Consider the following 27,601-nt stretch of genomic DNA (forward strand, 5'->3'; position numbering starts at 1 on the left):
TGCGTATTATGCACGCCTGTGTTCGCACCTCCACTCTCCCGTTATTAGTGTCCTTCCCCTGTTACCACCCACAAACGGCCTCTCCTGTCACTCATTTCACTAGGCTGTCTTTGCTGGGCGAGCGAGCGGCCTGCGATCGCACAGAGTAGCACGCCCAGAATGAAGCATGCGTGTACGCAAACCATCGGCCCGCTTGCAAGCGCACAGCGCTAGCGCGAGACTCTGAATGAGGTCCTCTGTGTTTAGGGGGGAGTCTTTCTGGGAATATGTATGGTGAGGGGGGGAGGGGAGATTGCTCTGATATATTGGGTCCCCCGGCGCCCCATCACCACTCATGTGCGCACTTCACTCCTACTTTTATCAGTCGGGGTGTTGTGTGAGCGCAGCGTCACTATTTTCCTGTGATGTTTGCCAGGCCATTTACGAGCGATGACTGCACAATCTAAGGAACTCTCAGCTGTACCGGTGCGATCTCTGCTCTGTCCCCCATCATCTCCTATACCTGACCGAGTCCATGTAATGCACAGGGGTAGTATCTGGGTGGTGGGCACTCTCCAGTCTGAGCCACTTGTGTCTTGTGTCTCCAGCAATCTCGCATACATGTGAGCCCTCAAGCTTCCAGTGTCTGGACAATCACTGCATTCCCCAGAGATGGGTGTGTGACGGGGACGCCGATTGCCAGGACGGCTCCGATGAAGATCACGGCATCTGTGGTAAGTAAACCCCTGTGTGTGGTTTGTAGCAGAAAGTGAATGATTTGTGGTTCACTAGCAGCAAGTGTCCTCTCCTGCGTGGCTCGTTTCTGTACCCTGCAGCAGTGTGTGTGTGTGTGTGTGTGTCTATACACTGATCTCCTTTATTCCAGAGAAGAAGTGCAACGGCTTCCAGTGCAGAAACGGCACCTGCATCCCGTCTGGCAAACACTGCAATGGGATGAAGGATTGTGCAGACGGTGAAGATGAGCAGCATTGCGGTCAGTACATGGCGGCCAGGCCCATACATCCCTGCCTGGCGCTGCAGATTAAGCCAACTACTGTCCCGCTCCCTGCAGAACGTTGTATATTTTTATATTGATTTGTAGTTTTTCTCCAGTGAGGCATATGAGGACAGGGCCGTAACTAGGGTGGTTCGACCAGTGCCATGGCACAGGGCACCGCAGGGCAGGGGGTGCTGTTTGGGCCTGTACTTTCCCTGTTTATTATCATTCTCACTTGTAGCTTCCTCTTCCTTTATCCCCAGCATCTCCTGGCCTCCCCTATCTCTTCCCTGGCCCTTCCCCATGAGGCCATGGCCCTCTCTCAGGTGCACTATATTATGTCCCTATTTATCCCCAGCATCTCCTGGCCTCCCCCATCTCTTCCCTGGCCCTTCCCCATGAGGCCATGGCCCTCTCTCAGGTGCACTATATTATGTCCCTATTTATCCCCAGCATCTCCTGGCCTCCCCTATCTCTTCCCTGGCCCTTCCCCATGAGGCCATGGCCCTCTCTCAGGTGCACTATATTATGTCCCTATTTATCCCCAGCATCTCCTGGCCTCCCCTATCTCTTCCCTGGCCCTTCCCCATGAGGCCATGGCCCTCTCTCAGTTGCAGTATATTATGTCCCTATTTATCCCCAGCATCTCCTGGCCTCCCCTATCTCTTCCCTGGCCCTTCCCCATGAGGCCATGGCCCTCTCTCAGGTGCACTATATTATGTCCCTATTTATCCCCGGCATCTCCTGGCCCCCCCTATCTCTTCCCTGGCCCTTCCCCATGAGGCCATGGCGCTCTCTCAGGTGCACTATATTATGTCCCTATTTATCCCCAGCATCTCCTGGCCTCTCCTATCTCTTCCCTGGCCCTTCCCCATGAGGCCATGGCCCTCTCTCAGGTGCACTATATTATGTCCCTATTCATCCCCAGCATCTCCTGGCCTCCCCTATCTCTTCCCTGGCCCTTCCCCATGAGGCCATGGCCCTCTCTCAGGTGCACTATATTATGTCCCTATTTATCCCCAGCATCTCTGGCCTCCCCTATATCTTCCCTGGCCCTTCCCCATGAGGCCATGGCCCTCTCTCAGGTGCACTATATTATGTCCCTATTTATCCCCAGCATCTCCTAGCCTCCCCTATCTCTTCCCTGGCCCTTCCCCATGAGGCCATGGCCCTCTCTCAGGTGCACTATATTATGTCCCTATTTATCCCCAGCATCTCCTGGCCTCCCCTATCTCTTCCCTGGCCCTTCCCCATGAGGCCATGGCCCTCTCTCAGGTGCGCTATATTATGTCCCTATTTATCCCCAGCATCTCCTGGCCCCCCCTATCTCTTCCGTGGCCCTTCCCCATGAGGCCATGACCCTCTCTCAGGTGCACTATATTATGTCCCTATTTATCCCCAGCATCTCCTGGCCTCCCCTATCTCTTCCCTGGCCCTTCCCCATGAGGCCATGGCCCTCTCTCTGGTGCACTATATTATGTCCCTATTTATCCCCGGCATCTCCTGGCCTCCCCTATCTCTTCCCTGGCCCTTCCCCATGAGGCCATGGCCCTCTCTCAGGTGCGCTATATTATGTCCCTATTTATCCCTGGCATCTCCTGGCCTCCCCTATCTCTTCCCTGGCCCTTCCCCATGAGGCCATGGCCCTCTCTCAGGTGCACTATATTATGTCCCTATTTATCCCCAGCATCTCCTGGCCTCCCCTATCTCTTCCCTGGCCCTTCCCCATGAGGCCATGGCCCTCTCTCAGGTGCACTATATTATGTCCCTATTTATCCCCAGTATCTCCTGGCCTCCCCTATCTCTTCCCTGTCTCTTCCCCATGAGGCCATGGCCTTTTTTCAGGTTCACTATCCTATGTCCCTATTTAAAAAATGGGGAGGGGCGCGCAAATGCTCTATCAGGGCACCAAAAAGTCTAGTTACTGCTTTGTATGAGGATATAATGTGGCCATAACGTGCAGACATTTCTTCCTATATAATCTACAGGCAACAAGGTGACGCTAAATGTGTAACGTTTATTTTACCCAGAGCCCCTCTGCACCCGTTACATGGATTTCGTATGTAAAAACCGGCTCCAGTGCTTATTCCATCCGATGGTGTGTGATGGGGTTGCGCAGTGCCGCGATGGCTCGGATGAAGACCCCACGTATGCTGGGTGCTGTAAGTGTTGCATTTTCTTAATTGCATTGAGCAAAATGTTGTTGCTTTTACATAAAGTAACATTGGGTCCTTCAAATATGGTTTGTGGAAGCAAGGTAAAACTGTGCATCTTATACCCCAGTGCTCACTGCCGCACAATGTGAGCCTTCAGAGAACAACATACGTAGTCACAAGCCAGGATGGGCTTACGTCGCCGCCCTGTCTGCAGCTGGTGGGTCTACATTTCTCTTAGAGGTTCCTGTTACGTGTCAGTAATGTGCAGTTATTAACTACTACACTACAGGTTACGGAAATTAATTGGGACACATACCCGGTGTCAGGCACCGATAGACAATTGACATGACCGATCCTGTTTTGCTCTACATGAGATACGTTACATCCTTAATACAACCTCTTTATTTACAATATTATACAGAAGAACTTCACCTTGAATAGAAATATAGGGTGGTCCACAAGTGTGGAAGCACCATAATAAAAAGAAAATGAGTGAGGAAATATTAATCCAGTGTCTACACACATGATATGGGAGTGGGGGAAAACATTTTAGGGTATGTCACCAGTATGGCGGCCATCTTGAAGTCGTCCATCTTGGATTCAATTCTAATTTTTTTTTTGTTGGAGGTAGTCATGTGACATAATAGGACAGATGCAGAAAAACAATGGTGTTCCTTGTTTTAATGTATCTATATTAATTCTCGAGTTTTAACCTAGTTTATAGGATATGTTGGAAGTACTGTCCACCCTGTTGCAGTGTTGAGGCTTTTCTTATTTCCCATTCCTGATGGACCTTGACCAACATGTCTGGCTGAATCTGAGCACAAGCATCAACAATTTGTTGTTTTCAGATGATAACGATCTTCTGTCGTCACAGCATAAACACGTTACTTCAGGTGACCCCACATCCAACGCAGGTAAATCTGGGGATCTTGGTGGCCACTGGACTAGACCCTATGGCCAATCTACCTGTGGGGAAACTGCACATCAGGATATTCCCTGACAATGAGTCCATAATGAGGGGGGCACCATCTTGCTGGAAGAAATTAGGATATGACCCATCATCTGATAATAAGGGAACAATGTCTTCATCCAACAACCTCTTGTAACGTGCTGCTGTTACTGTTCCATCAATGAAGAATGGTCCCACAATACGGGTACCCCACACATCACACCATACCAACTGTTCTGCCAAGGCTGCAACCCTATAGGCCCCATCCAGTGAGGGCTTGTCCCTGACCAGTACTGGTGGTTCTGTTTGTTTACCTCACCATTGGCGAAGAAATGTGTTTCCATATTAAACAATACCTGGTGTGGGAAATGAGGGTTCAGCTGAAGGTGCTGTGTGTTACCCAGTGTACAAACCCCACCTGACGTTCTGGGTCATCCTCAGTCAGGTGTTGTAACATCTGAATCTTGTAGGGGAGCCATTTAGGTATAGACCAAATTCTCAAAATGGCCGCACCACTAACCCCACATTCAGGAGACAGACGGCGAGTGCTACGTTCTGGGGTCTATGAAAATGACGCCTGCAGTTGTTGTTGTTGCTTCATCTGTAACAGTTTTTGTTCATCCACTTTTTGGTTTATCTGCAACTGATCCGGTTTCCTTACATTTGGCAAGGAGTTTGGCATCTGCACTGTGAGTAACGGGTGACCTATATGGGTGACATTGGTTGAAATCATTTGCACTAACACGTGTGCTTAGTTTTCCAGATAGCAGGAGCATCTCAACACGTTCTGTTAGTGTTAGTGCCATTGTCATTCATGTCACTTCCTGCGAAAGAAAACTCAGTTAAAATTCGAGAATGAATAAAGTTGCATTAAAACGAAGAGCACCGTTGTTTTTCTTATGAAAGTCTGTATCTGTTCAATATGTCACAGGACTACCTTCCCAATTAAAAAATAAATAAAAAAATAGTTGTATCCAAGATGGCCGACTTCAAGATGATCGCCGTACTGGTGACATACCCCAATTTCCCCCCACTCCCTTATTATATGTGTAGACCAATGTTTCCCAACCTCGGTTTAAACGCCGTTGCAGCGACACATCACACACTTCGCACCTAATTGGGTTGACCCATAAGCTGGGCATACACTATACAATTTTCTGTCAGATATCTGTCCAATCTGGCTGGCTGGAATTAAAACCTGTAAATGTATGGGAGCAAATGACAGTCGATCATATGGTTTTAAACACTGAAAAAGCCGAAAAAAATTGTTCAAATTGGTTAAAATTGTGTGTTTTAACTAGGGATGTGCAGGCTCGGATAGGTTCGATTTTTCCCGCCAAGTTTTTGGATTTTCCCACCAAAAATCTGGTCTCAGAGGCAAAACGTCATCTTTCATAGACAAAACTAATCTTCCATGGACTTTTGTCCAGGAATGATGATGTTTTGCCTCTTAGACCCGATTATTGGCGGGAAAAATCCGAACTTGGCGGGAAATTTCGAACCTATCCGAGCCTGCACATTCCTAGTTTTAACCAATTTGTCCGAACAGCCATTTTTGGCTATTTTCCAGTGTGTGTGTGAGCAAATGGACGATTGTCATTTGCTCACACACATTACCAGGTTTTCATTCCAACCAGCCAGATTGGACAGATATCTGACAGATAATTGTATAGTGGCTGCCCAGCTTAACAGTTCAGGTTTTAGTGATATCCATGCTTGTGCACAGATGGTTAAATCAAAATAAGTGCAGTACTAATTAAGACAGCTGTGCTCAAGTATGGCTATCCTTAAAACTTGGACTGTTGCTGTACCTCGAAGATCGTGGGAACCCCTGGTGTAGACACTGGAGTAATATTTCCCTACTCATTTCCTTTTTTATAAGGGTGTTTCCACACTTATGGACCACCCTGTATATTTATACATTGAGTTACTACTTTGCATTTTGCGGTGGAGTAAGGTGGCTTCAGCTTCTGCTCAGGGCTCAACCTAGGGAGCCAGGGCGAGCAGCTATGTGCACCACACCGACAGGGGAGCCAGGGCGAGCAGCTATGCGCACCACACCGACAGGGGAGCCAGGGCGAGCAGCTATGCGCACCACACCGACAGGGGAGCCAGGGCGAGCAGCTATGCGCACCACACAGACATGGGAGCCAGGGCGAGCAGCTATGCGCACCACACCGACAGGGGAGCCAGGGCGAGCAGCTATGCGCACCACACAGACAGGGGAGCCAGGGCGAGCAGCTATGCACACCACACCGACGGGAGCCAGGGCAAGTAGCTATGCACACCACACCGACAGGGGAGCCAGGGCAAGCAGCTATGCACACCACACCGACAGGGGAGCCAGGGCAAGTAGCTATGCGCACCACACAGACAGGGGAGCCAGGGCGAGCAGCTATGCGCACCACACCGACAGGGGAGCCAGGGCGAGCAGCTATGCGCACCACACCGACAGGGGAGCCAGGGCGAGCAGCTATGCGCACCACACCGACAGGGGAGCCAGGGCGAGCAGCTATGCGCACCACACAGACAGGGGAGCCAGGGCGAGCAGCTATGCGCACCACACCGACAGGGGAGCCAGGGCGAGCAGCTATGCGCACCACACAGACAGGGGAGCCAGGGCGAGCAGCTATGCGCACCACACCACGACATGCGAGCGGCTTTATCTAGTATGTTTTCTAGTGGAGGAGTCTCTGCTTGTTATACAGTGCATCCGGAAAGTATTCACAGCGCTTCACTTTTTCCACATTTTATGTTGCAGCCTTATTCCAAATTGGAATAAATTCATTTTTGTCCTCAAAATTCTACACACAGTACCCCGTAATGACAACGTGTAAAAAAGTTTTTTTTGCAAATTTAATAAAAGAAACCCAAACAAACTAAGAAATCACATGTACATAAATATTCACGGCCTTTGCTCATTACTTTGTTGATGCACCTTTGGCAGCAATTACAACCTCAAGTCTTTTTGAATATGATGCCACAAGCTTGGCATACCTATCTTTGGGCAGTTTCGCCCATTCCTGTTTGCAGCACCTCTCAAGCTCCATCAGGTTGGATGGGAAGCGTCGGTGCACAACCATTTTCAGATCTCTCCAGAGATGTTCAATCGGATTCAAGTCTGGGCTCAGGCTGGGCCACTCAAGGACATTCACAGAGTTGTCCTGAAGCCACTCCTTTGATATCTTGGCTGTGTGCTTAGGGTCGTTGTCCTGCTGAAAGATGAACCATCGCCCCAGTCTGAGGTCACGAGCGCTCTGGAGCAGGTTTTCATCCAGGATGTCTCTGTACATTGCTGCATTTATCTTTCCCTCTATCCTGACTAGTCTCCCAGTTTCTGCCACTGAAAAACATCCCCACAGCATGATGCTGCCACCACCATGCTTCACTGTAGGGATGGTATTGGCCTGGTGATGAGCGGTGCCTGGTTTCTTCCAAACATAACGCCTGGCATTCACGCCAAAGAGATCAATCTTTGTCTCATCAGACCAGAGAGTCTTTCAGGTGCATTTTGGCAAATTCCAGGCGGGCTGCCATGTGCTTTTTACTAAGGAGTGGCTTCCGTCTGGCCACTCTACCATACAGGCCTGATTGGTGGATTGCTGCAGAGATGGTTGTCCTTCTGGAAGGTTCTCCTCTCTCCACAGAGGAATGTTGTAGCTCTGATAGTGACCATCGGGTTCTTGGTCACCTCCCTGACTAGGGCCCGGTATCCGGTTGTCTTGATAGACCTCAGTTAGATCGACAATAGTATATAGACTCCATCAAGGTCGACGGGTACTATAGGTTGACAGACTATAGATCGACCGCACCTCTATATCGACAAACACGAGATCAACACAGACATTAGATCGTCACTACATATGATCAAAACAGCACATACTGACAATATGAAGATCGACCACACATGATAGACATGATAAAAGATCAAAACTAAATAGGTTGTCAGTTAATAGATGGACAGATAAAAGATCGACGCGTTACTTTTATACAATACAAAAAGGTATATACATATCCTACACGCTGCCCGCTAATAGCGCATCCCCCGACGCTACTTTCAACCTTGGAGCTACAGGAGCCAGCCCTTTCATCCATGCAAGCGTTCCTGGCAATGCTAGCCCCAACGTACACCTTGCAGGCCTTGTCCCTAATTGCAGGGCACCCCTGTGTGCTGTAGTGCACCCCTTCATCACCCCCCCCCCCCCCCCGTGCTCCCCGCTATCCTCGACATGGGCGCATCCGTCCTGCTTAAGACGCTGCCCACTAATAGCACATCTCCCGACGCTACTTTCAACCATGGGACTACAGGTCCCAGCCAGCCCTTTCATCCCTGCAAGTTCTCCTGGCCATGCTAGCTCCCTGCAGCCCTTGTCGTTAATTGGTCACAATAGGATCTATTTAGCGTCTTGGACAAAGTGTTGCATTTAGCAACTTTTTGGGGGCAAAATAAGTATTCTCCTCAAATTTGGGGTACATGAAAATGGGTGCAAGCATAGTTCAAAATCACTAAAATCAAGCTTTAACGTGCACCAAAAAATGCACCTTCAGCAAGCACCTGCAATAAAAAAGAACCTTCCCCATACTTGCAGACCCCCATCCCCCCCCCCCCCAAAAAAAAGCTGCAGGGTGACTGTAGGGGGGCTAGCTTGGCCAGGAGCACCTGCAAGAATGAAGGGCTGGCTGGGACCTGCAGTTCTACGATTGAAAGTGACGCCGGGAGATACACTATTGGCGGGCAGCGTGTAGGATATGTATACCTTTTTGTATTGTCTAAAAAGTAACGTGTCGACCTAGTTGGCATTGATTTTGGACTAGTTGATCTTTTATCTGTAGATCTTAACTGTCGATCGATTATCTGTCGATCTATTATTTGTCTACCTATTTGGTTTCGAACTTGGAACATTGTCTATTAGTTGTCGATCTACGTTGTGTTGCCCTTATATACCTTTCGATCTTACATATTCTATATATTACATATCGATCTAATGTCCCGTTCGACTATTTTACTGTCTGACTATTGTTACTGTCGATATATACTTTGTCTATCTAAACTACATGTTGAACCAACGTGGTCGACCATTTAATTGTCGAACAAGTTGTGTCCGATCTAATGATCCACACCCTTAGGGCCCTTCTCCCTTGATCGCTCAGTTTAAACGGCTGGCCAACTCTAGGAAGAGTCCTGGTGGTTCCAAACTTCTTCCATTTACGGATGATGGAGGCCACTGTGCTCATTGGGACCTTCAAAGCAGCAGATATTTTTCTGTACCCTTTCCCAGATTTGTGCCTCGAGACAATCCTGTCTCGGAGGTCTACAGACATTTCCTTGGACTTCATGCTTGGTTTGTGCTCTGACATGCACTGTCAAGTGTGGGTCCTTTATATAGACAGGTGTATGCCTTTCAAATTCATGTCCAAACAACTGATTTTACCACTCCAATTAAAGGCCCCCATACATCAGCAATTGATTGCAGCAATCGTGCAATTTGCAATTGATTGTCTAAAAATCTTTCCCTTTTTCAATCGATTGAAAATTGCACGATTGCTGCAATCAATTGCTGATGTATGGGGACCTTTAGCTGTAGGAACATCTCAAGGATGAACAGGGGAAACAGGATCACCTGAGCTCAATTTTGAGCTTCATGGCAGAGGCTGTGAATACTTATGTACATGTGATTTCTTTGTTTGAGATTTTTGCAAATTTAATAAAAAAAAAAAAAAACTTTTTTACACGTGGTCATTATGGGGTATTGTGTATAGAATTTTGAGGACAAAAATGAATTTATTCCAATTTGGAATAAGGCTGTAACGTAAGAAAATGCGGAGAAAGTGAAGCGCTGTGAATACTTTCCGGATGCAGTGTATTCAGTACAGATCCCCTTATGACCGATACGCTATTATGCAGCCAGATATCACTTAGCCAATATAAAAGCGGAACCCATTCTGGTGGCCAGTATATAACACAATAATATACATTCCAACAAGTAAGACATAATATTGAAGTACGTATTCTGCTTCCAGTGAGGACGCGCTTACTGTGGCCATAGTAGGCTCTTAGTGTTTAGCGGCTTCACTGCTCTGAACACGGATTGGCTATGAGCATGGAGGATCACTGCTCTGAACACTGATTGGCTATGAGCATGGAGGATCACTGCTCTGAACACTGATTGGCTATGAGCATGGAGGATCACTGCTCTGAACACGGATTGGCTATGAGCATGGAGGATCACTGCTCTGAACACGGATTGGCTATGAGCATGGAGGATCACTGCTCTGAACACGGATTGGCTATGAGCATGGAGGATCACTGCTCTGAACACGGATTGGCTATGAGCATGGAGGATCACTGCTCTGAACACGGATTGGCTATGAGCATGGAGGATCACTGCTCTGAACACGGATTGGCTATGAGCATGGAGGATCACTGCTCTGAACACGGATTGGCTATGAGCATGGAGGATCACTGCTCTGAACACGGATTGGCTATGAGCATGGAGGATCACTGCTCTGAACACGGATTGGCTATGAGCATGGAGGATCACTGCTCTGAACACGGATTGGCTATGAGCATGGAGGATCACTGCTCTGAACACTGCTATGAGCATGGAGGATCACTGCTCTGAACACTGATTAGCTATGAGCATGGAGGATCACTGCTCTGAACACGGATTAGCTATGAGCATGGAGGATCACTGCTCTGAACACGGATTAGCTATGAGCATGGAGGATCACTGCTCTGAACACGGATTGGCTATGAGCATGGAGGATCACTGCTCTGAACACGGATTGGCTATGAGCATGGAGGATCACTGCTCTGAACACTGGCTATGAGCATGGAGGTTCACTGCTCTGGACACGGATTGGCTATGAGCATGGAGGATCACTGCTCTATTAGCCAGTAACAAGCTCTGAGTACCATTTAGGGGCATGTCCCGTTGACCAATTATCAGTGCCCCCGGAGAGCTGGACCGGAAAGAGGGCTAGCCAACGGCCATGTGACCAATAGCAAACTTTACGGTTACCAGCCGCGGTGGACGGAGGTCCTGCAATTTGTACCCGTCCTCCCAGTATGAGAATAGATGTATAGAAATAACAGCTGGCTGGTATAGAAGTGGCACACAGCTGATGGCAGCCCCTAGGACTGCGGTGAATCAAGTGCTAAAGATTGCCGTAGCGAGAAGTCTGGAAACTGAAATGGCGTATGCATTCCGCAGTGTTCCCTATATGCTGACATGTTATGTTTTCAACAATAAATCTATATAGAACTATGTATAAGCCATTAGCAGGGGATGGGGGGAGACGGCAGTCAATGTACAGGTAGGGTTTACATGCTATAGAATCAATATATATATATATATATATATATATATATATATATTTCTACTTCAGGGTCCATAGGGGGTCCACAGGGTTGACCTTGGGGTATAGGTTGGGAACCAAATCCGGGCACCACGCAGTTAAAGCTTTTAGCTCCCAGGATGCACTTGGGTCCACTCTCCCTATAACCCCGCCCCCCAGCCAGAGGCACCTCAGTTTAAGTTGGTGCCCGGCCGGAGTCGGGTCACCGTTACTGCAGGGGGGCTGCTTAGCAGCCTCTAAGCTTAAAAGAGTTTTGTTTTATTATTTTTTTACTACTCTTCAGAGCGGCAGCATCAGACTGTCCAATGGACGTCTGAGCTGCCGCTCCTACACCCCGCCGGCGCTGCGACGCCAGTACAGATCTGGGGATCGCAGCGGGACCCCAGAGTCTGTACTAGCCGGGCTCTGGAGGAATCCCTGGGCTGCTGCCGGATCGACGGGGACAGGTAAGTCGCGTGGTCACCGCTTGCGGTGACCCGCGTGTACATGCCTTATGCCTCCGGTCTCTGGGGACAGACCGGAGGCGCTAGCGGTGGCGGCGGGCTCCCCCTCCATGGAGGCATACCCCGCGTGTCCACAGCCCACCAGGGATTATAGCGGCAGCGGGAGCCGGCATCCCGGGGGGTTAATTGCTAGCCAGGGGAGGAAGCCTTCCCTGTCTAGCGGCTCCTCCCCTCAGCTCAGCGCGCCTTTCAATAATACAGTCTGGCGTCGCTGAGCTGCTTCTTCTGAGGTCTCCAGCGGCCATTTTCTCTCTGTGGTGCTGCAGAACTCTTAGGATGTCAGTGAGCCCAGTCCCCCTGCGTACCTGGCCATTTTGGGTGAGTGTACACAGCGCTATAGCCTTCCCAGACACTGAATCTGGGCAGTTGAATGTAGCGACATTGTGCAGTATATTATATGTCATGCTTATGTATGTATATATATTTTTCTGCATTGTATGTGACTTATGCTAGTGCTGACTGTCTGCTTTTTCTCTCACCTGTCAGTGTATATCTATCCCTTTTCTTTATCTGCCCTAATACAGGTGTACCTGGGGTGGTTCTGAGACCTCACATATATATATTTGTTAATATCTGTGAGGTTTGTCACATACTGTTGCGTGCTGCACGTTGCCATATTTTAGATGGAACTGTGAGTTGCGTACGCTGATAATGGGTTCCTGCAGCTAATCTTAGCGTCAGTCAGGACCGGTATGGCGCTGCTTAATATTTCCGTCAAGATAGTCAGATATATCTGACCAGGAGATTGCACACGATACTGCACCCATTATTGCTATCCTGCAAGTCATAGCCTGCAGGAATTAGTGCGGAGGATTTTAACTCAGAAAGGTTTACGTATGCGGCACCATCTGGTGCCGGGCCCCTTGCACGACCCCCTTAAAGGGCGTTGTTTCTCAGGATCCTCTCCTTTGAGGATCGCCGGGCGGGCCCCATTGTCGTCACTCGCTTGGAGTTACTTCACCATACTGCCCTTTTGAACTCGGGGTATCTCGCAATTTCTTGCAATTTACCCCTGTGTCACAGACTATCGCTCCCTGCCGGGGTTTTTCACAGTACATGAATTACCTCCGATACCACATCGGTCTGTCATTCCCCTTGCAGGGATTACCACAACGGCCACCCTGGTGGATGTCGTTTTATACGAAATACTAATTGGCGTGATATACGCCCTGTGGTTACTGACCAGTGGCTCTGCCGTGAACTGGATGGTATATTCGGCTCTTTCCCTCTCACATGGGGGGGAGCCGATCTCAAGTATTATTATCCCTGCTTTGGGGCTGGTAGCCAGGCTCATTCTGGATATAGAGAATGTCGATCCTGCACCTGTATCATACATCTCCCGTTTTCTGCCCAGCGGGTGGATCTCATAGCGGGAGTCTGGCTGTCCCCAGATACGAGGAGTCACAAAGGCCTCCTGTTTCCCATTCCCTGAGGGTCCTCACAAGTAATGGAAATCCCCTTCTGGGATGGATTTGTATGTTAATCATCGGGTTACAGGCATTAATACGCCTCCCATCCCGGCCTGGACGGATTTTACGGATCCGTAGATGGTAACTTTGCCTGAAATCAATGTACTCGTTTTCAGGGCCTGTTGCCCGTCCTACCATGGCCATCGCATGGTGATGCTTTTGTGACGTTTTTCCCCTCCAACACGTCTGAGGTTCAAATATCTTTTTGCCGCTCACAAAATATGCAGTGGTCATATGTGGGATTACCTCATGGGATGCCGGTCTTCTAACTTTCAGGGTTTCGGCGGCATCTGTATCCGCCGCAGTACCCTATGGCTGCGTTATGGGAAAGCAGAGGTGCACACTCCTTCCAGGGGGAAGTTCTTGTTTGGTCCTGACCTTGACAAGATCGTTGCATCATTGGCAGTATCACTAATGGGGAGATACCGTCTTTAGCTACTCCCACTACATTCGGACTAACTCTGTTAAGTCTTTTTGTCCTCAGGGTCAGCCTAAAGGCCTGTTTTTTCCTAGGCTGTCGGCCTCCACGGGGGCCACCATATCCAGTACCGAGCAGTCCTGGACTTCCGGACGACCCTGTTTCTACACCTGAGGATATACCCTCAGCCTGACGGGACAGGTCTACATCTGGGGAATTTCCAGAGTGAGGTACTGATTCTCAACGGCCTCTCATTGCTCATGCAGCCTCCTCACAGGCATTGGTACACGGGCCCTTCTTCAGAACTGATCAGGGCCTTACAATCCCAGAAAGCTATACAGTCTTTGTGGTAAGCAGAGCTATTTCGGCCAACCTCACTATCTCAGTGAGGGACTGGTTGTTCTACTTTCTTTTTGGGGCGGTGACCGACTGGTCCTCCTTTGCCTATACTCTGTCTCAAATCCCTGAATCAGATTCCAACGGTGCCTTGACTCAGGTGGAATCGTCCATGCTCCATCATCCGATGTTTGGAACCTGGGGATTTTATGGTATATCCGAGTATTCAGGATACGTACCTACGGGTACATACAGAGCCCTCTCATCAGCATGGGTTCAGGTTTGCTGTGCCACAGCAACACTTGTAAGTTTCGGGCTCTGCCTTTTGGGGCTGTCCTCAACTCCACCGGGGTTTACCAGCTTTATGGATTTTCTGACAGTTCACCTGTTCAGTGTATCCGAATGCTCCTTTCTCTGGACGGTCTCCTACTTTTAGCAGGATCACCAAGGTACTTTACCGCCAGGTCAGGATAACCGGGGCTTCTTCTCGTCACAGAAAAGTCCTCCCTGCATCCCTCACAGGGTTTTCTTCATCTGGGAGCACTGCTGGATTCTCAGAATCTGAGAATTTTTCTGGCGTAAGACAAGATCTCCACTCTTCAACTTCGAGGGTGCGGATATCTACGCAGTCGACATATGTCATTACTCTTTGTGATGCGCGGTCTACCAGAGTGTCTACCTTTTGGTAGGGTGGAATGTGCTCAGTTCCATTCCAGGCCTTGCCATAATTGACTCCCCTCCAGATGGATCGAGTTTTTTCCATCGGATCACTGTTCGAACGATGATACTTTCTACGGAGGCGAGTTGGTCTCTGTCCGGGTGGCTATGGCCATCTCGTCCAGGGTGTTCTTTGCTAAAGACAGTGTCTGGTCCGCATTCATTTCGGGGCAGTTGGACGTCTGTCGCTTCTGCCCTGCCACTTACCTTGTTGATACTTTAAGCTGTCTTGGACTTTCACTCTGGCCTAACCCATTTGTCACGGTTAACCTGAATAGGTTCAGTCCGACAGTGTCACAACAGTGGCTTCCATCTAGGCAACACTGGTAGTTGGGTGGCAATGTTAGGAATGTCACCCATTCTGACATAGTCCAAGGGTCTTCTCCTGGCCAACTCTGCGGTGTTTATTCCCGGAGCTCTCCATTGGGAAGCGGGCTTCCTCAGCCGTCACGGCGTGCATCCCGGGGACTAGTCTCTTCTCCAAGAGAGGTTTCAACTCCTGGTGAGCAGAGGGGGCCTCCCTGAGGGGATTGATCCCCATGGCCTTCTGACTCGATCACACATTACCGGTGTTACAGTCCAGCTCTAGGAGTACTGAAGCTACCTTCAGTGACTCTTTGTCAGTGAAGTGGTCCTTCCACTTTGTGTACCTGTGTCCTCCGGTCTCCCTTCTTCCTCGAGGTCTTCGGAAGTTTAATTCGAGACGGAGGGGCTTTCCTTCTGGGGGCTCCAGGTCGTCCCAGACATCACTGGTACTAAGATTTTCGGAGTCTCCTCCTCGATGCTCCGTTCCTACTGCTTCACTATCTGGACCTGTTGTCTCAGGGTCCTTGTTTTTCCCTGGATCTGGATCGCTTGTCTTTAACTGCGCCCCTACTGTGGTCCTCGGGCTTCCCTGGCTCTGTCTTCATTGAGATGTTTAGAGCAGATAGGCCAGACTTTGCTGGGATCTGCCACGGACTGTGGCATACATAATTCTTATGGTATCGTACCTGTCGATACGATCCTCCGGTGTCCAGGATTTCCAGATATTCTGGCATTCCTTCCAGCTGGCTTGGGTTTCACCCTTGGCCTGGCCTTCCTGACAGTGCGGATCTCTACACTGTCGGTATGGTTAAGATATGGAATTGCTCCGCTCTGGTATCCAGTTCATCCTTTGGAGTGTTTTCTGGATTATGTCTCCACTTATCCTCCCTAGGGACTCCTGGGGAGTTAGTAGTGGTTCTTTGTTCCCTCCGGGGACAGTCCATGGAACCGCTGGTTGTGATAGCCATTACATGGTCTATTGTTTAAGCTCTCTCTCTCTCTCTCTCTCAGGGTGTTTAAATCAACCAGGAGAGTGTCTGAATGGGGAGCGTTCTCATGTGGCTCCCTCTTCTGGAGGGCATCATGTCAGGGTGTGAGTTGCTCTCGCCCTGTGTTTCTTCTTAAAGTGGTTTTTAGGTTCCATATTATTCTGGAACTTATGGTATGGCCATTCAGTTCCCAGTCCTCTCGGCTGTTGTGGCCTCATGGACTGTGGTCCGGCCTCTTTGGCTTTATGTGATCCGTTCAAGTTCCTTATGGTAAGCGGACTCCTTATTGGTGGTCTGCGGTTTCTGGTTTTAACAGGAAACGATGGCCGGCCTATAATGAAATGTTGACTGGATGGCCTCGTATGTCTTCCTCAGGGGCCTACCCATGGGTGGGCATTTCTGTCGTTGAGGCTTGTTTTTTTCTCGGGCCGTGTAACCCTCGTGGGCGGCTCGTCGTGGCGCCTCGGCTGTTTTGCCTTACTAGGTGTCCACGTGGTCTTCTGTCCATACCTTTTTAAGGTTCTAGGCATTGGTTTCCTTTGCCTCTCAGGATGCTTCCTTTTTGGCGACGGATTCTCCTCTCAGCACAGGAGCGTCCCCACCCTTGGTTGAACTGCTTTGGGACATCCCCAAGGTCAACCCTGTGGACCCCCTATGGACCCTGAAGTAGAAAACAAGAGATATGGTAAGAACTTACCTTTGTTATCTCTGTTTCTACGAAGTCCATAGGGTCCACAGGGCGCCCGCCCTGACGCACCTGGCTTCATATGGGCTGTGTTACTGGTCACCGGCTTCCCGTCTCCTTTTCTGTGAGTATGGTTCTAGAGTGTTCCAGTTTTCTCTCTCTTTTTCTCTCCTCCTCCGGCCTTTGGCTACTTACAATCTGAGGTGCCTCTGGCTGGGGGGCGGGGTTATAGGGAGAGTGGACCCAAGTGCATCCTGGGAGCTAAAAGCTTTAACTGCGTGGTGCCCGGATTTGGTTCCCAACCTATACCCCAAGGTCAACCCTGTGGACCCTATGGACTTCGTAGAAACAGAGATAACAAAGGTAAGTTCTTACCATATCTCTTGTTATATAGTACTATGTATAAGCCATTAGCAGGGGATGGGGGGAGACGGCAGTCAATGTACATGTAGGGTTTACATGCTATAGAATCAATATATATATAGAACTATGTATAAGCCATTAGCAGGGGATGGGGGGAGACGGCAGTCAATGTACATGTAGGGTTTACATGCTATAGAATCAATATATATATAGAACTATGTATAAGCCATTAGCAGGGGATGGGGGGAGACGGCAGTCAATGTACATGTAGGGTTTACATGCTATAGAACCAATATATATATAGTACTATGTATGAGCCATTAGCAGGGGATGGGGGGCGATGGCAGTCAATGTACATGTAGGGTTTACATGCTATAGAATCAATATATATATATAGAACTATGTATAAGCCATTAGCAGGGGATGTGGGGAGACGGCAGTCAATGTAAATGTAGGGTTTACATGCTATAGAACCAGTAAATAAGTCCTGGTTCGCTTGTCTGCACAGTGTATTTGTTTCTGAATGAATCGGCCGTATTTACTAATGCTGGGCAACTTTATCTTAAGTATGTTATGAGGAAATGTCGTGTTTCCCGGTTGCTTAAACTTCGTGTCGTCTGCGCTTTGTAGCTCGAGATCCAGAATTTAAGCAGAACTGCGATTCCCAGAGCTTCTCCTGCCTGAACGGCATCTGCATCAGCTTGGTTTGGAAGTGCGACGGCATGGATGACTGCGGAGACTACTCAGACGAGGCGAACTGTGGTAACGTATATGGCTCATCCAGTTATGTGTGTCGTGATGAATAACCCAGCAAGCGTTATAGTGCGCGATGACCACGATGCGATTTACGTCCATGCCGCCTTTGTTTTATTATCTCCAACGCTGATCACAGGGTGATAACTGTGTATAGAACGATACTTAATATATGATCAGTTTACCATATAATACTGAATATCAAGTAGTTGTTCACTTATAAGCATCTATATTCAGCAATAGCCCTTTGTGCACCGTGATTGGGAGATTTAAACTCCCAGGTCTTTAAGTCTCATACAGCATAGCTCATACAACTTAGTCTCATACAACTTAGTCTCATACAACATAGTCTCATACAACATAGTCTCATACAACATAGTCTCATACAACATAGCTCATACAACATAGCTCATACAACATAGCTCATACAACTTAGTCTCATACAACTTAGTCTCATACAACGTAGCTCATACAACTTAGTCTCATACAGCGTAGCTCATACAACTTAGTCTCATACAGCGTAGCTGATTGGACAGGGCTGCAGCCAATCAAGCTATGAAGTGCACAATTGCGCTCCACCACGTGCGCACACATAGTTGAGTGCACTAGCTGCTTAGCTGGTGACCGCTGTCAGTTCAATCAATTGCGGGTCCCCTTGCGTTAAGTAAATGCAACTATATGTCGTACTTATGGTACCTCAATAGGGCTATGCACAAAAATGCACTAGTCTGGGGCAAGATCAGGCCGAGAGGGTGGTGTTGGCGTTTTCACACTGTTACTACGGCAATTCTCCTTGTGGCTAATTGATATGACCCGAGAGTCCCCTCTGCTGCCTGCAGTATCCAGCGGTTATCTGGACCTATTACTGCTACGCACTCATAGGGCTGAGTGATCCCCCATTACCATCCTACTCATTGACATGTAAGTTCCGTCGGCGTTCTGTACGAGCTTGGTACAGCCAGGGCCTAACTTACAGGAAGCAGGTGAATCTGTAGAGTATTATTTCCAGCTAAACTGTTGCCAGCAGAGGGGGGGGGGGGGGGGGGGGTTATGTAATTGAATTTCAATGTATCCTTACCTGTGGGAAACAAGAATGTCCGTATTGTCTCACTTCTCACTCTTATGTCTACTGCAGCGAACCCTACGGACACGCCTGCCTGTGCCCAAAATTACCAGTTCCAGTGTGAGAACGGGCACTGCATACCCACACGGTGGAAATGTGACTTCGAGAACGACTGTGGGGATTGGTCTGACGAGAAGGGTTGTGGAGGTCAGTCTGTCCTAATGTTCTGTCAGTACAGGTGTAGCCTGGGGTCAGCTGGCATTTAGGGTAAGGCTCCGTGGCACTAGGCGACACATGGCATCACATTGCCAGTGTTCTGCAAAGTATTGTCATTATTTTTTACCTATGGTTCCATCGTCTGCCAGCAGAGGGCTTAGGGCTGATTCCCCATTGGTGCTTTTTGGAACAATTGTATAAATACACAAAACGGGCAGCTTGTCCTGAACCCTAATGGGTCAGTACAAGGGGGACTTCCCTTTGGCAATTGGGCATGGTGAGACAGTGCGGCTCTTGGCATGCTGCTATTGTAGTTCCACAATAAACAGACCACCCGTTTTAGGAACGAAAACCCGACGTCTCTGTATGGAACCCCCGCTGAGTAAGCTGTATACAGTCTTCCTCAGTCAGGTGTAGGTAATGCATCTGTGACCGGATACATCCGTACACCAGCATCTCTGTATTATCTGGGTAATGTAACGTTCGGGTCATACAATTTATATTTGTGTATTAAGTTTTAGGGGAAAAAAAACACCTATGTGATGTATATGACCCCCACATGCTGTTGGTATGACATTAGAAGTCAGTCCCTGATGCACAAATACTATACCATTTTGATTTCTTCTTTCTTGGGGTTAGCTGTTTTTAATATTTCATAATTGGGAGAATGGCTGATGGCTTTATAGGCGAGTATGATGGTCCTGTACGAGAAGGGGAGCCAGTATATGGCGCGGGGACGCAGAACCAATACGGATGGAGGAAAAGCTTAGCAACACAACAGCATTGAGGATGGACAGGAGGGGGGGAGAGGGAGGGAGGAGAGAGAGTCAGGAAGACCATTGAGTGGATGAGGGTCTTCATTGCCTCCAGGTTGAGAGAGGGTCTGATCCTGGAGATATTGTGAAGGTGGATGTGGCAGGACTGGGAGAGGGTCTCCGTTGTCCATTTAATGCTTCCTCTCTGCCGTGCAAATCATTGGTTTCTGTCCGTCTATCACGCTAGCGAGTTATGTAATTGAGGTCTGTACGAGAACAGTCAGGGCAACACTTCCACAGCGTGAAAACCGTTTCGTTCCAGGTCTCGTACTCAGGGTGAAACTTTTAATTCTGGCTGAGTCGCTTTACTGATGTGTTTCAGCTCTCTTGCTGAATGTTGCGTTTGTCAAAGATGACGATGAAAGGGTGACTTTGACCGATGGATTTAAAGCGACAACAAAAGTAAATAAAACGGCCTGGCTTAGCACTTATATTCCATTCTTCAAAGCGGGATTACCAAAGTGCGGGATAATGACTCTAGCCCCCAGACCCGTACTGTTCCCACAGCCTGGGGGGTGGGGGGGGTGCATAGAATGTCTCCTTGCTGTGTATGGAAATACCGAATGTTGGCTGACGAGATGGACTCGTGCTTGAGTCAGGGGGATGATGAGCCGTTAAGTGGAAACCCCCCTGGGGTGAGCCGATCTCTGCAGTAGACAATCATTACTTGTGCATACCGTGGGGAGATGTTATGCTTTTTGGGGGGGGGCACAAAAGGGCTTATTAGGGGACCAGTAGAACTTGTTTCTCCAACTCACTTGAGGGACATTGTGGTGGAAATAAGATGTAGAGTGGCAGCCAGGGCTAATGGTATGATGTCACTGGTCCATGAAGAGGTCACTGGTTTTGGCTTTTGCTGCCATCTTATACTACTTTGTTTTATTAAAGCTCCTTCTTACTGATCCCCCCCCCCCAATGGTACACTTGGCCAGCAGGTACCTGCCCCTCTCTAGCCAGCATTTTATTTTATGCTAATAACTTCCTAAATCTTAATTACCCCACTGTTACAAGGTTTAAGTTAAATATTTTCTCTCTCTCGTTCCTATTCCATTAGAACCCGGCTTCCAAGACTTGTAAAAAACTCGCATCCCCATCAGGTAGAACTTATTACCCACAATCACAAACCCTTGAAGTTACTGTTTCTGCCTTTTCTAGAGACCATTCCCCAGACCACCACGAGACCGTCCACCTGTCCGGCCAATCACTTCCGATGTGACAACGGGGTCTGCATTATGAACACGTGGGTCTGTGACGGGTACAAGGATTGTATACATGGCTCTGACGAGGAGGGATGCCCCACTGGAGGTATGAGAGCTACACGCGTGTGTGTTACCAATTGGCCGATACAGAAGAGTTTGAATTTCATCTACGTTTTATCAGAGGAAGTGCCTAAGGATCTTTAGCTGTCTGTAATGGTGTGGGGAGGTAATAATCAACTTTATAACGGGTGCAGGCAGGGGCGTAACTAGAACTCTGTGGGCCCCATAGCAAAATTTCTAATGGACCCCCTCAAGTCAGGTATCCACCACAGTGGTAATGCCTAGTGCTGCACTAGAGGCGAGTTTACCGTTGACTATCATTTTTATGCAATGTACAAACCACCTCCTCCACAAAGCCTATTAAGGCAACCAATGTCGCTGGTATGCCTGTACACTGTGTGCTGCTTTACATACGGTAACAGCTATTACCGCTGCTGACCGCGGGCCTGGACACCATCATCTGCAGTAAAGACTCATTTCTTGCTGCAGATGATAGTGTCCCGGCCCGGGGGCAGCAGCGGTAATAGCCGGGTGTTGTGGGGAGCAGTTTCCGGACCCACCCGCGTCTACCTTGACTCAATAAAGGACTAATGCAGCCAGGGGCTGGCTGGCAACTTTTAGCCTGGGGGGCAAATGCATGCAGGTGGCCCTGGCAGAGGAGTAGCGTGTAGCCAGGGTGCCCGGAGCACGTGCGTGCTTAGGCACCCCCCCCTCAAGTGTTCCAGGGAGGAGGCAGTTCCATTTGGAATTAATGTAAAGTAAAGATGTGGGGCAGCCCCCTGTAGTGGTGCCATTATGCAGTGCCCTAGTAGAGGACCCCCTTATGCAGGCCACCAGTAGTGCCCCTAGTAGTGATCTTCCTATGCAGTGCCCCTTATAGTGCCCCCAGTAGTGGTCCCCCCTGTGCAGTGCCCCCAGTAGTGGTCCCCCCTGTGCAGTGCCCCCAGTAGTAAGCCCCTTATATAGTGCCCCCAGTAGTGGTCCCCCCTGTGCAGTGTCCCCAGTAGTAGTCCCCCCCCCCCTTGTAGTTCCCCCAGTAGTAGTCCCCCCCCCCCCCCCCCTTGTAGTGCCCCCAGTAGTAGTCCCCCCTTGTAGTGCCCCCAGTAGTAGCCCCCCCCTTGTAGTGCCCCCAGTAGTAGTCCCCCCCTTGTAGTGCCCCCAGTAGTAGTCCCCCCCCTTGTAATGCCCCCAGTAGTAGTCCCCCCCCCTTGTAGTGCCCCCAGTAGTAGTCCCCCCCCCTTGTAGTGCCCCCAGTAGTAGTCCCCCCCCTTGTAGTGCCCCCAGTAGTAGTCCCCCCCCTTGTAGTGCCCCCAGTAGTAGTCCCCCCCCTTGTAGTGCCCCCAGTAGTAGTCCCCCCCTTGTAGTGCCCCCAGTAATAGCCCCCTCTTGTAGTGCCCCCAGTAGTAGTCCCCCCGCCCCTTGTAGTGCCCCCAGTAGTAGTCCCCCCTTGTAGTGCCCCCAGTAGTAGTCCCCCCCCCTTGTAGTGCCCCCAGTAGTAGTCCCCCCCGCTTGTAGTGCCCCCAGTAGTAGTGTCTCCCCCCCTTGTAGTGCCCCCAGTAGTAGTGTCTCCCCCCCTTGTAGTGCCCCCAGTAGTAGTCCCCCCCCTTGTAGTGCCCCCAGTAGTAGTCCCCCCCCCTTGTAGTGCCCCCAGTAGTAGTCCCCCCCCTTGTAGTGCCCCCAGTAGTAGTCCCCCCCCTTGTAGTGCCCCCAGTAGTAGCCCCCCCTTGTAGTGCCCCCAGTAGTAGTCCCCCCCCTTGTAGTGCCCCCAGTAGTAGTCCCCCCTTGTAGTGCCCCCAGCAGTAGTCCCCCCTTGTAGTGCCCCCAGCAGTAGTCCCCCCTTGTAGTGCCCCCAGTAGTGGCCCCCCCCTTGTTGTGCCCCCAGTAGTGGCCCCCCCCTTGTTGTGCCCCCAGTAGTGGCCCCCCCTTGTTGTGCCCCCAGTAGTGGCCCCCCCCTTGTTGTGCCCCCAGTAGTGGCCCCCCCTTGTTGTGCCCCCAGTAGTGGCCCCCCCTTGTTGTGCCCCCAGTAGTGGCCCCCCCTTGTTGTGCCCCCAGTAGTGGCCCCCCCTTGTTGTGCCCCCAGTAGTGGCCCCCCCTTGTTGTGCCCCCAGTAGTGGCCCCCCCTTGTTGTGCCCCCAGTAGTGGCCCCCCCTTGTTGTGCCCCCAGTAGTGGCCCCCCCTTGTTGTGCCCCCAGTAGTGGCCCCCCCTTGTTGTGCCCCCAGTAGTGGCCCCCCCTTGTTGTGCCCCCAGTAGTGGCCCCCCCTTGTTGTGCCCCCAGTAGTGGCCCCCCCTTGTTGTGCCCCCAGTAGTGGCCCCCCCTTGTTGTGCCCCCAGTAGTGGCCCCCCCTTGTTGTGCCCCCAGTAGTGGCCCCCCCTTGTTGTGCCCCCAGTAGTGGCCCCCCCTTGTTGTGCCCCCAGTAGTGGCCCCCCCTTGTTGTGCCCCCAGTAGTAGGCCCCCCCCCCCCCCCTTGTTGTGCCCCCAGTAGTAGGCCCCCCCCCTTGTTGTGCCCCCAGTAGTAGTCCCCCCCCCCCTTGTTGTGCCCCCAGTAGTAGTCCCCCCCCCTTGTTGTGCCCCCAGTAGTAGTCCCCCCCCCCTTGTTGTGCCCCCAGTAGTAGTCCCCCCCCCCTTGTTGTGCCCCCAGTAGTAGTCCCCCCCTTGTTGTGCCCCCAGTAGTAGTCCCCCCCCCCCCTTGTAGTGCCCCCAGTAGTAGCCCCCCTTGTACCCCCAGTAGTAGCCCCCCCTTGTATCCCCAGTAGTAGTACCCCCAGTAGTAATCCCCCTTGTAGTGCCCCCAGTCGTAGCCCTCCCGCAGTAGAGACACGTAATAAAAAAAAAAAAGTTACCTGATACCCCGCTCCTGGTCCTGCCGCTGCTATCAGCTCCTCCATCCGTCCTCCCGGGCCGCTTTGCATTATGGGAGAGACGTCATGACATCATGTCGTCTCTGCCATTACCCACAGCGGGAGCCGGAAGATGGCTCCTGCAGTGGGAGCAGCAGCAGCCGATGAGAGTCTGACAGACTCTAATCAGCTGCTGAAACAAACACACAGCTGCCGGAGCCGGCGGCTGTGTGTTTGGCAGTGTGTAGCGCTGACCGAACTTCGTCCGGTCAGCGCTACACACGCGGTGCAGCCTGTGTCACAGTGACAGACTGCCCGCATGGCGCTGCGGCCCGGGGGGCACATGGCACCGGGGGGGCCCAGCCCGCCACTGAATGCAGCTGAGGTCTGCGGGTCAGCAGCGGTAACGACCGGAGGGCCCAGGTGGTGTGGGGAGAGCGGTTGCCGTGCTCTTACCTGCCTATGCGCACAGTCTCCTCTCCTTCCTGGACCGTCACTTGCGAGACGATGACATCATTGTCATTATCTTGAGAGTCTTCTAGCGGGCGGCTGCAGGCGGCTCCCCTCTCATTGCTGGACTCCTTCTCCTGGCCGGGCAGTTTAAACCTCCGGTGGCTGCCGCATACCTACAGAGGGTACAGGGGGCCCACACCAGATTAAATAAACTTTACATTTTTAAAAAAATAAGATTGCTTGCACTCGGGCCCCCCCCCCCAGGCCGCGGGCCCCATAGCAACTGCACCCTCTGTAGTTACGCCAATGGGCGCAGGGTCATTTTATTACTTTATCTGAATCCTCTAACGGGGAGGGGAACACTGGGGTATAGAGGTGTGAGTGTAAGCTCCGGGCACTTAAGGAGAAACAATGACGTCCACACGTTCCCTGTTGGTGGGCTTTTCTCTCTGAGGAAATCCCACTGACAGGACAATGGAAGCCTCAGCGGTGACCCTTCTGTATCTCCCAGCCTCCGGGACGTTATACACAGTACTAGGTTATATTATATCCTGCTGTACTGTGAGCATGTCTTGTAATACTGCTGTAGTTGGTCTGTCTGTGATTTAGTTCTACACAATCTTATTTTCTATCGTTTACAACATGAGAGCCGCCCGAGTATTCACCACTAACTGGTAGGCGCCAACCTGTTGGAACCTGCATGGGCTAAAATTTAACTAGGCAAAATTCCCGATAGTCGGTAGCGCGCATTTACAATCCGCTGTGTATGTTGTATGGAACCGGATATGAGATTTAACCATTTAGCCACCTGTGAGGTGTTTAATGTGATCTGTGCAAGTGGATTGCCTTGTGCGCCAGAGGGGGTCTGTAATCGCGCCCAGTGCTCGGTAACATACCAGTTCTCTCTGTGCTTCTCTCTGCATGGCACCGTGCGAGCAGTCATCGCCACGGCTCCCACCACCGCCTCGCATGACCGATGCAGCCGCTTCGAGTTTGAGTGCCCCAACGGGAAGACCTGTATATCAAAATGGAAGCTGTGCGATGGGGTCCGACACTGCCAGGATGGCGCGGATGAGCTCAATTGTCGTAAGTCCCGTAGTCTGTTCATTGGAATTTTGCTCCGTAACGTTATGTGATCAGTGAATCGAGGACATGCGTTCTGATATATGTGCAATGGTTGGTTGGTTTAATGTAACAATAAGTTCTATAGTGTTCAATGATGTATCTACACGGCGTAACATACGTGTAGCAAATGCTGATCTTCCCAATGTCTGTAAATCTTATTGGCAATGTGCAGCCATTATATAATCTGTGATGTGTTTTTCAGCCACTCATAGGCCTTCCTCCTGCGCGAACGGCACTCAGTGCGATGACGGGGAGGCCTGTATTGCGCTGTCTGATCGCTGTGACGGCTTCCTGGATTGTTCTGATGGCAGCGATGAAAATAATTGCACTGGTAGGCAGCCACCTGCTTTGTTACTGTTTACTGGTCTGTGTCGCGTCACTACTAACTCATTTACATATTTGTGGTTGCCCGTATGCTTACCAGTGGGCTCCATAGTCTCTTATTGAGTTCTAATTTGGTTATGCCCCCTGAACTTTGGAGCTCATTCAGACCCGCTCGCTAAGATGCATACTCTCGCTGCTGCCGATGGTATGTAGTGTGTATACCTTAGCGAAAGTTCACAATGCATTCGCTCGCTGCGCATAGACGGCCCAGCAGAGTGAGTGACAGGGGAAGCCGTCTGTAGGTGGTAACAGGGGCTGGCCATTAATAACGGGGGAGTGGAGGTGCAAACACAGGCGTGCCTGAGTATCTCAGCGGCGTGTCAGAGGCGTGCATAATTATAAGACAGCATCATAGTACACGTCACCTGGCTGGTTTTACACTGAAGTGCTCACAGTGCTTGCGGCAGGGTATGGTCAACCTCAAGCGCTGCGATAGCATCCGATGTACCGATGGTTGCCTACACTTCCTGGACATGACGGGCACAATTGGGCATCTTAAGACAGGCTGGTGGGTGTCTGTGATCGCTGTCTAAGAAATACTGGGCGTGCTAATGCATTGCTGTGCGACAGCACTGCCTACGCAATTTGCATACACATCGTGCGAGCGATCACATCTAGCGAGCGGCTCTGAATCAGGCCCTTTGTTCCTTTGCATCGGTTCTCTCATTAAAATGGACCTGTTACGTAGACAAGTCATCTGTGGGAGGGGGACATAGACTGATTTGCTCGTTCACAACTTGTTCTTCACGAGCAGCAGTCTGGCATTAGCTGACTTTCTAATCCCGAAGGGACCCTGTGAAGTCTGTTTTGTCAGAACGCCTTCTTTGTGACTACCCCTACCTAGCTCAAGCAATGACGGCGTCTGGGGGTAAATGTACACTAGGGAAGCCAGATGGGCTTCAGCAGGTGGAACACTATGGCTGGCTGGGCCTTTTGAGAAGACTGTTTGGAAGTGGGTCGCACTGGTATGACAAAGTTCCCAGCCCAGTGGCTCCTATGTCTGTGCACTGTACCAGCCTCAGTTACAATAGAGTAAGTTGAGGTGGATGCCTCTCACCCGCACAGTTAATCTGTGGCCGAGCGATGAGGGTAGAAACGCGTATTGGCTAAACTAAGGATGACGACTCTGGTCTGATGTACGCCAGCCGCAGGTACTGGCCGAATTAGGCTGCAGAGAAGTAACAATTGGCACAGAATGAACAGTAAGTTATAGGCAAGCATTGTGCTCCGTCCATGATGAATCGCTGTTCCTGGCAAGGAGATCGGGTGCTCTGTTGGCTTTCACCTGTTGTTCTCCCGTCTGCTCCCTGGCCCAAATAGGTCACCGGCTCCATCTGACGTGTAACGTTCATCCTTTACATGCATTGTCGCAAATCCCCTGCGCTCTCCTCTCCAGGTTATAGGAATCTTTCTATCTACACCTTATTCCATGTTACTCCTACTGGATACTCCCTTATATGTAACT

General features: G+C 50.4%; 1 protein-coding gene across 1 annotated transcript in view; it reads left to right on the forward strand.

The window, feature by feature from the left end:
- The window catches only part of SORL1 (sortilin related receptor 1), a 136,518-nt gene that overhangs the window by 69,390 nt on the left and 39,527 nt on the right, over window positions 1-27,601 (forward strand). Inside the window, exons 26-33 of the mRNA XM_088481813.1 lie at window positions 588-713; window positions 866-973; window positions 3,007-3,138; window positions 17,860-17,991; window positions 19,118-19,252; window positions 21,232-21,381; window positions 25,567-25,713; window positions 25,955-26,083. Coding sequence (XP_088337939.1) covers window positions 588-713; window positions 866-973; window positions 3,007-3,138; window positions 17,860-17,991; window positions 19,118-19,252; window positions 21,232-21,381; window positions 25,567-25,713; window positions 25,955-26,083 — 1,059 coding nt within the window. The remainder of the gene's footprint in view (window positions 1-587; window positions 714-865; window positions 974-3,006; window positions 3,139-17,859; window positions 17,992-19,117; window positions 19,253-21,231; window positions 21,382-25,566; window positions 25,714-25,954; window positions 26,084-27,601) is intronic.

The sequence above is a fragment of the Taudactylus pleione genome, unplaced genomic scaffold (assembly GCF_031769625.1).
Source record: "Taudactylus pleione unplaced genomic scaffold, aTauple2 ptg000278l, whole genome shotgun sequence".
In the NCBI taxonomy this organism is placed as follows: Eukaryota; Metazoa; Chordata; class Amphibia; order Anura; family Myobatrachidae; genus Taudactylus; species Taudactylus pleione.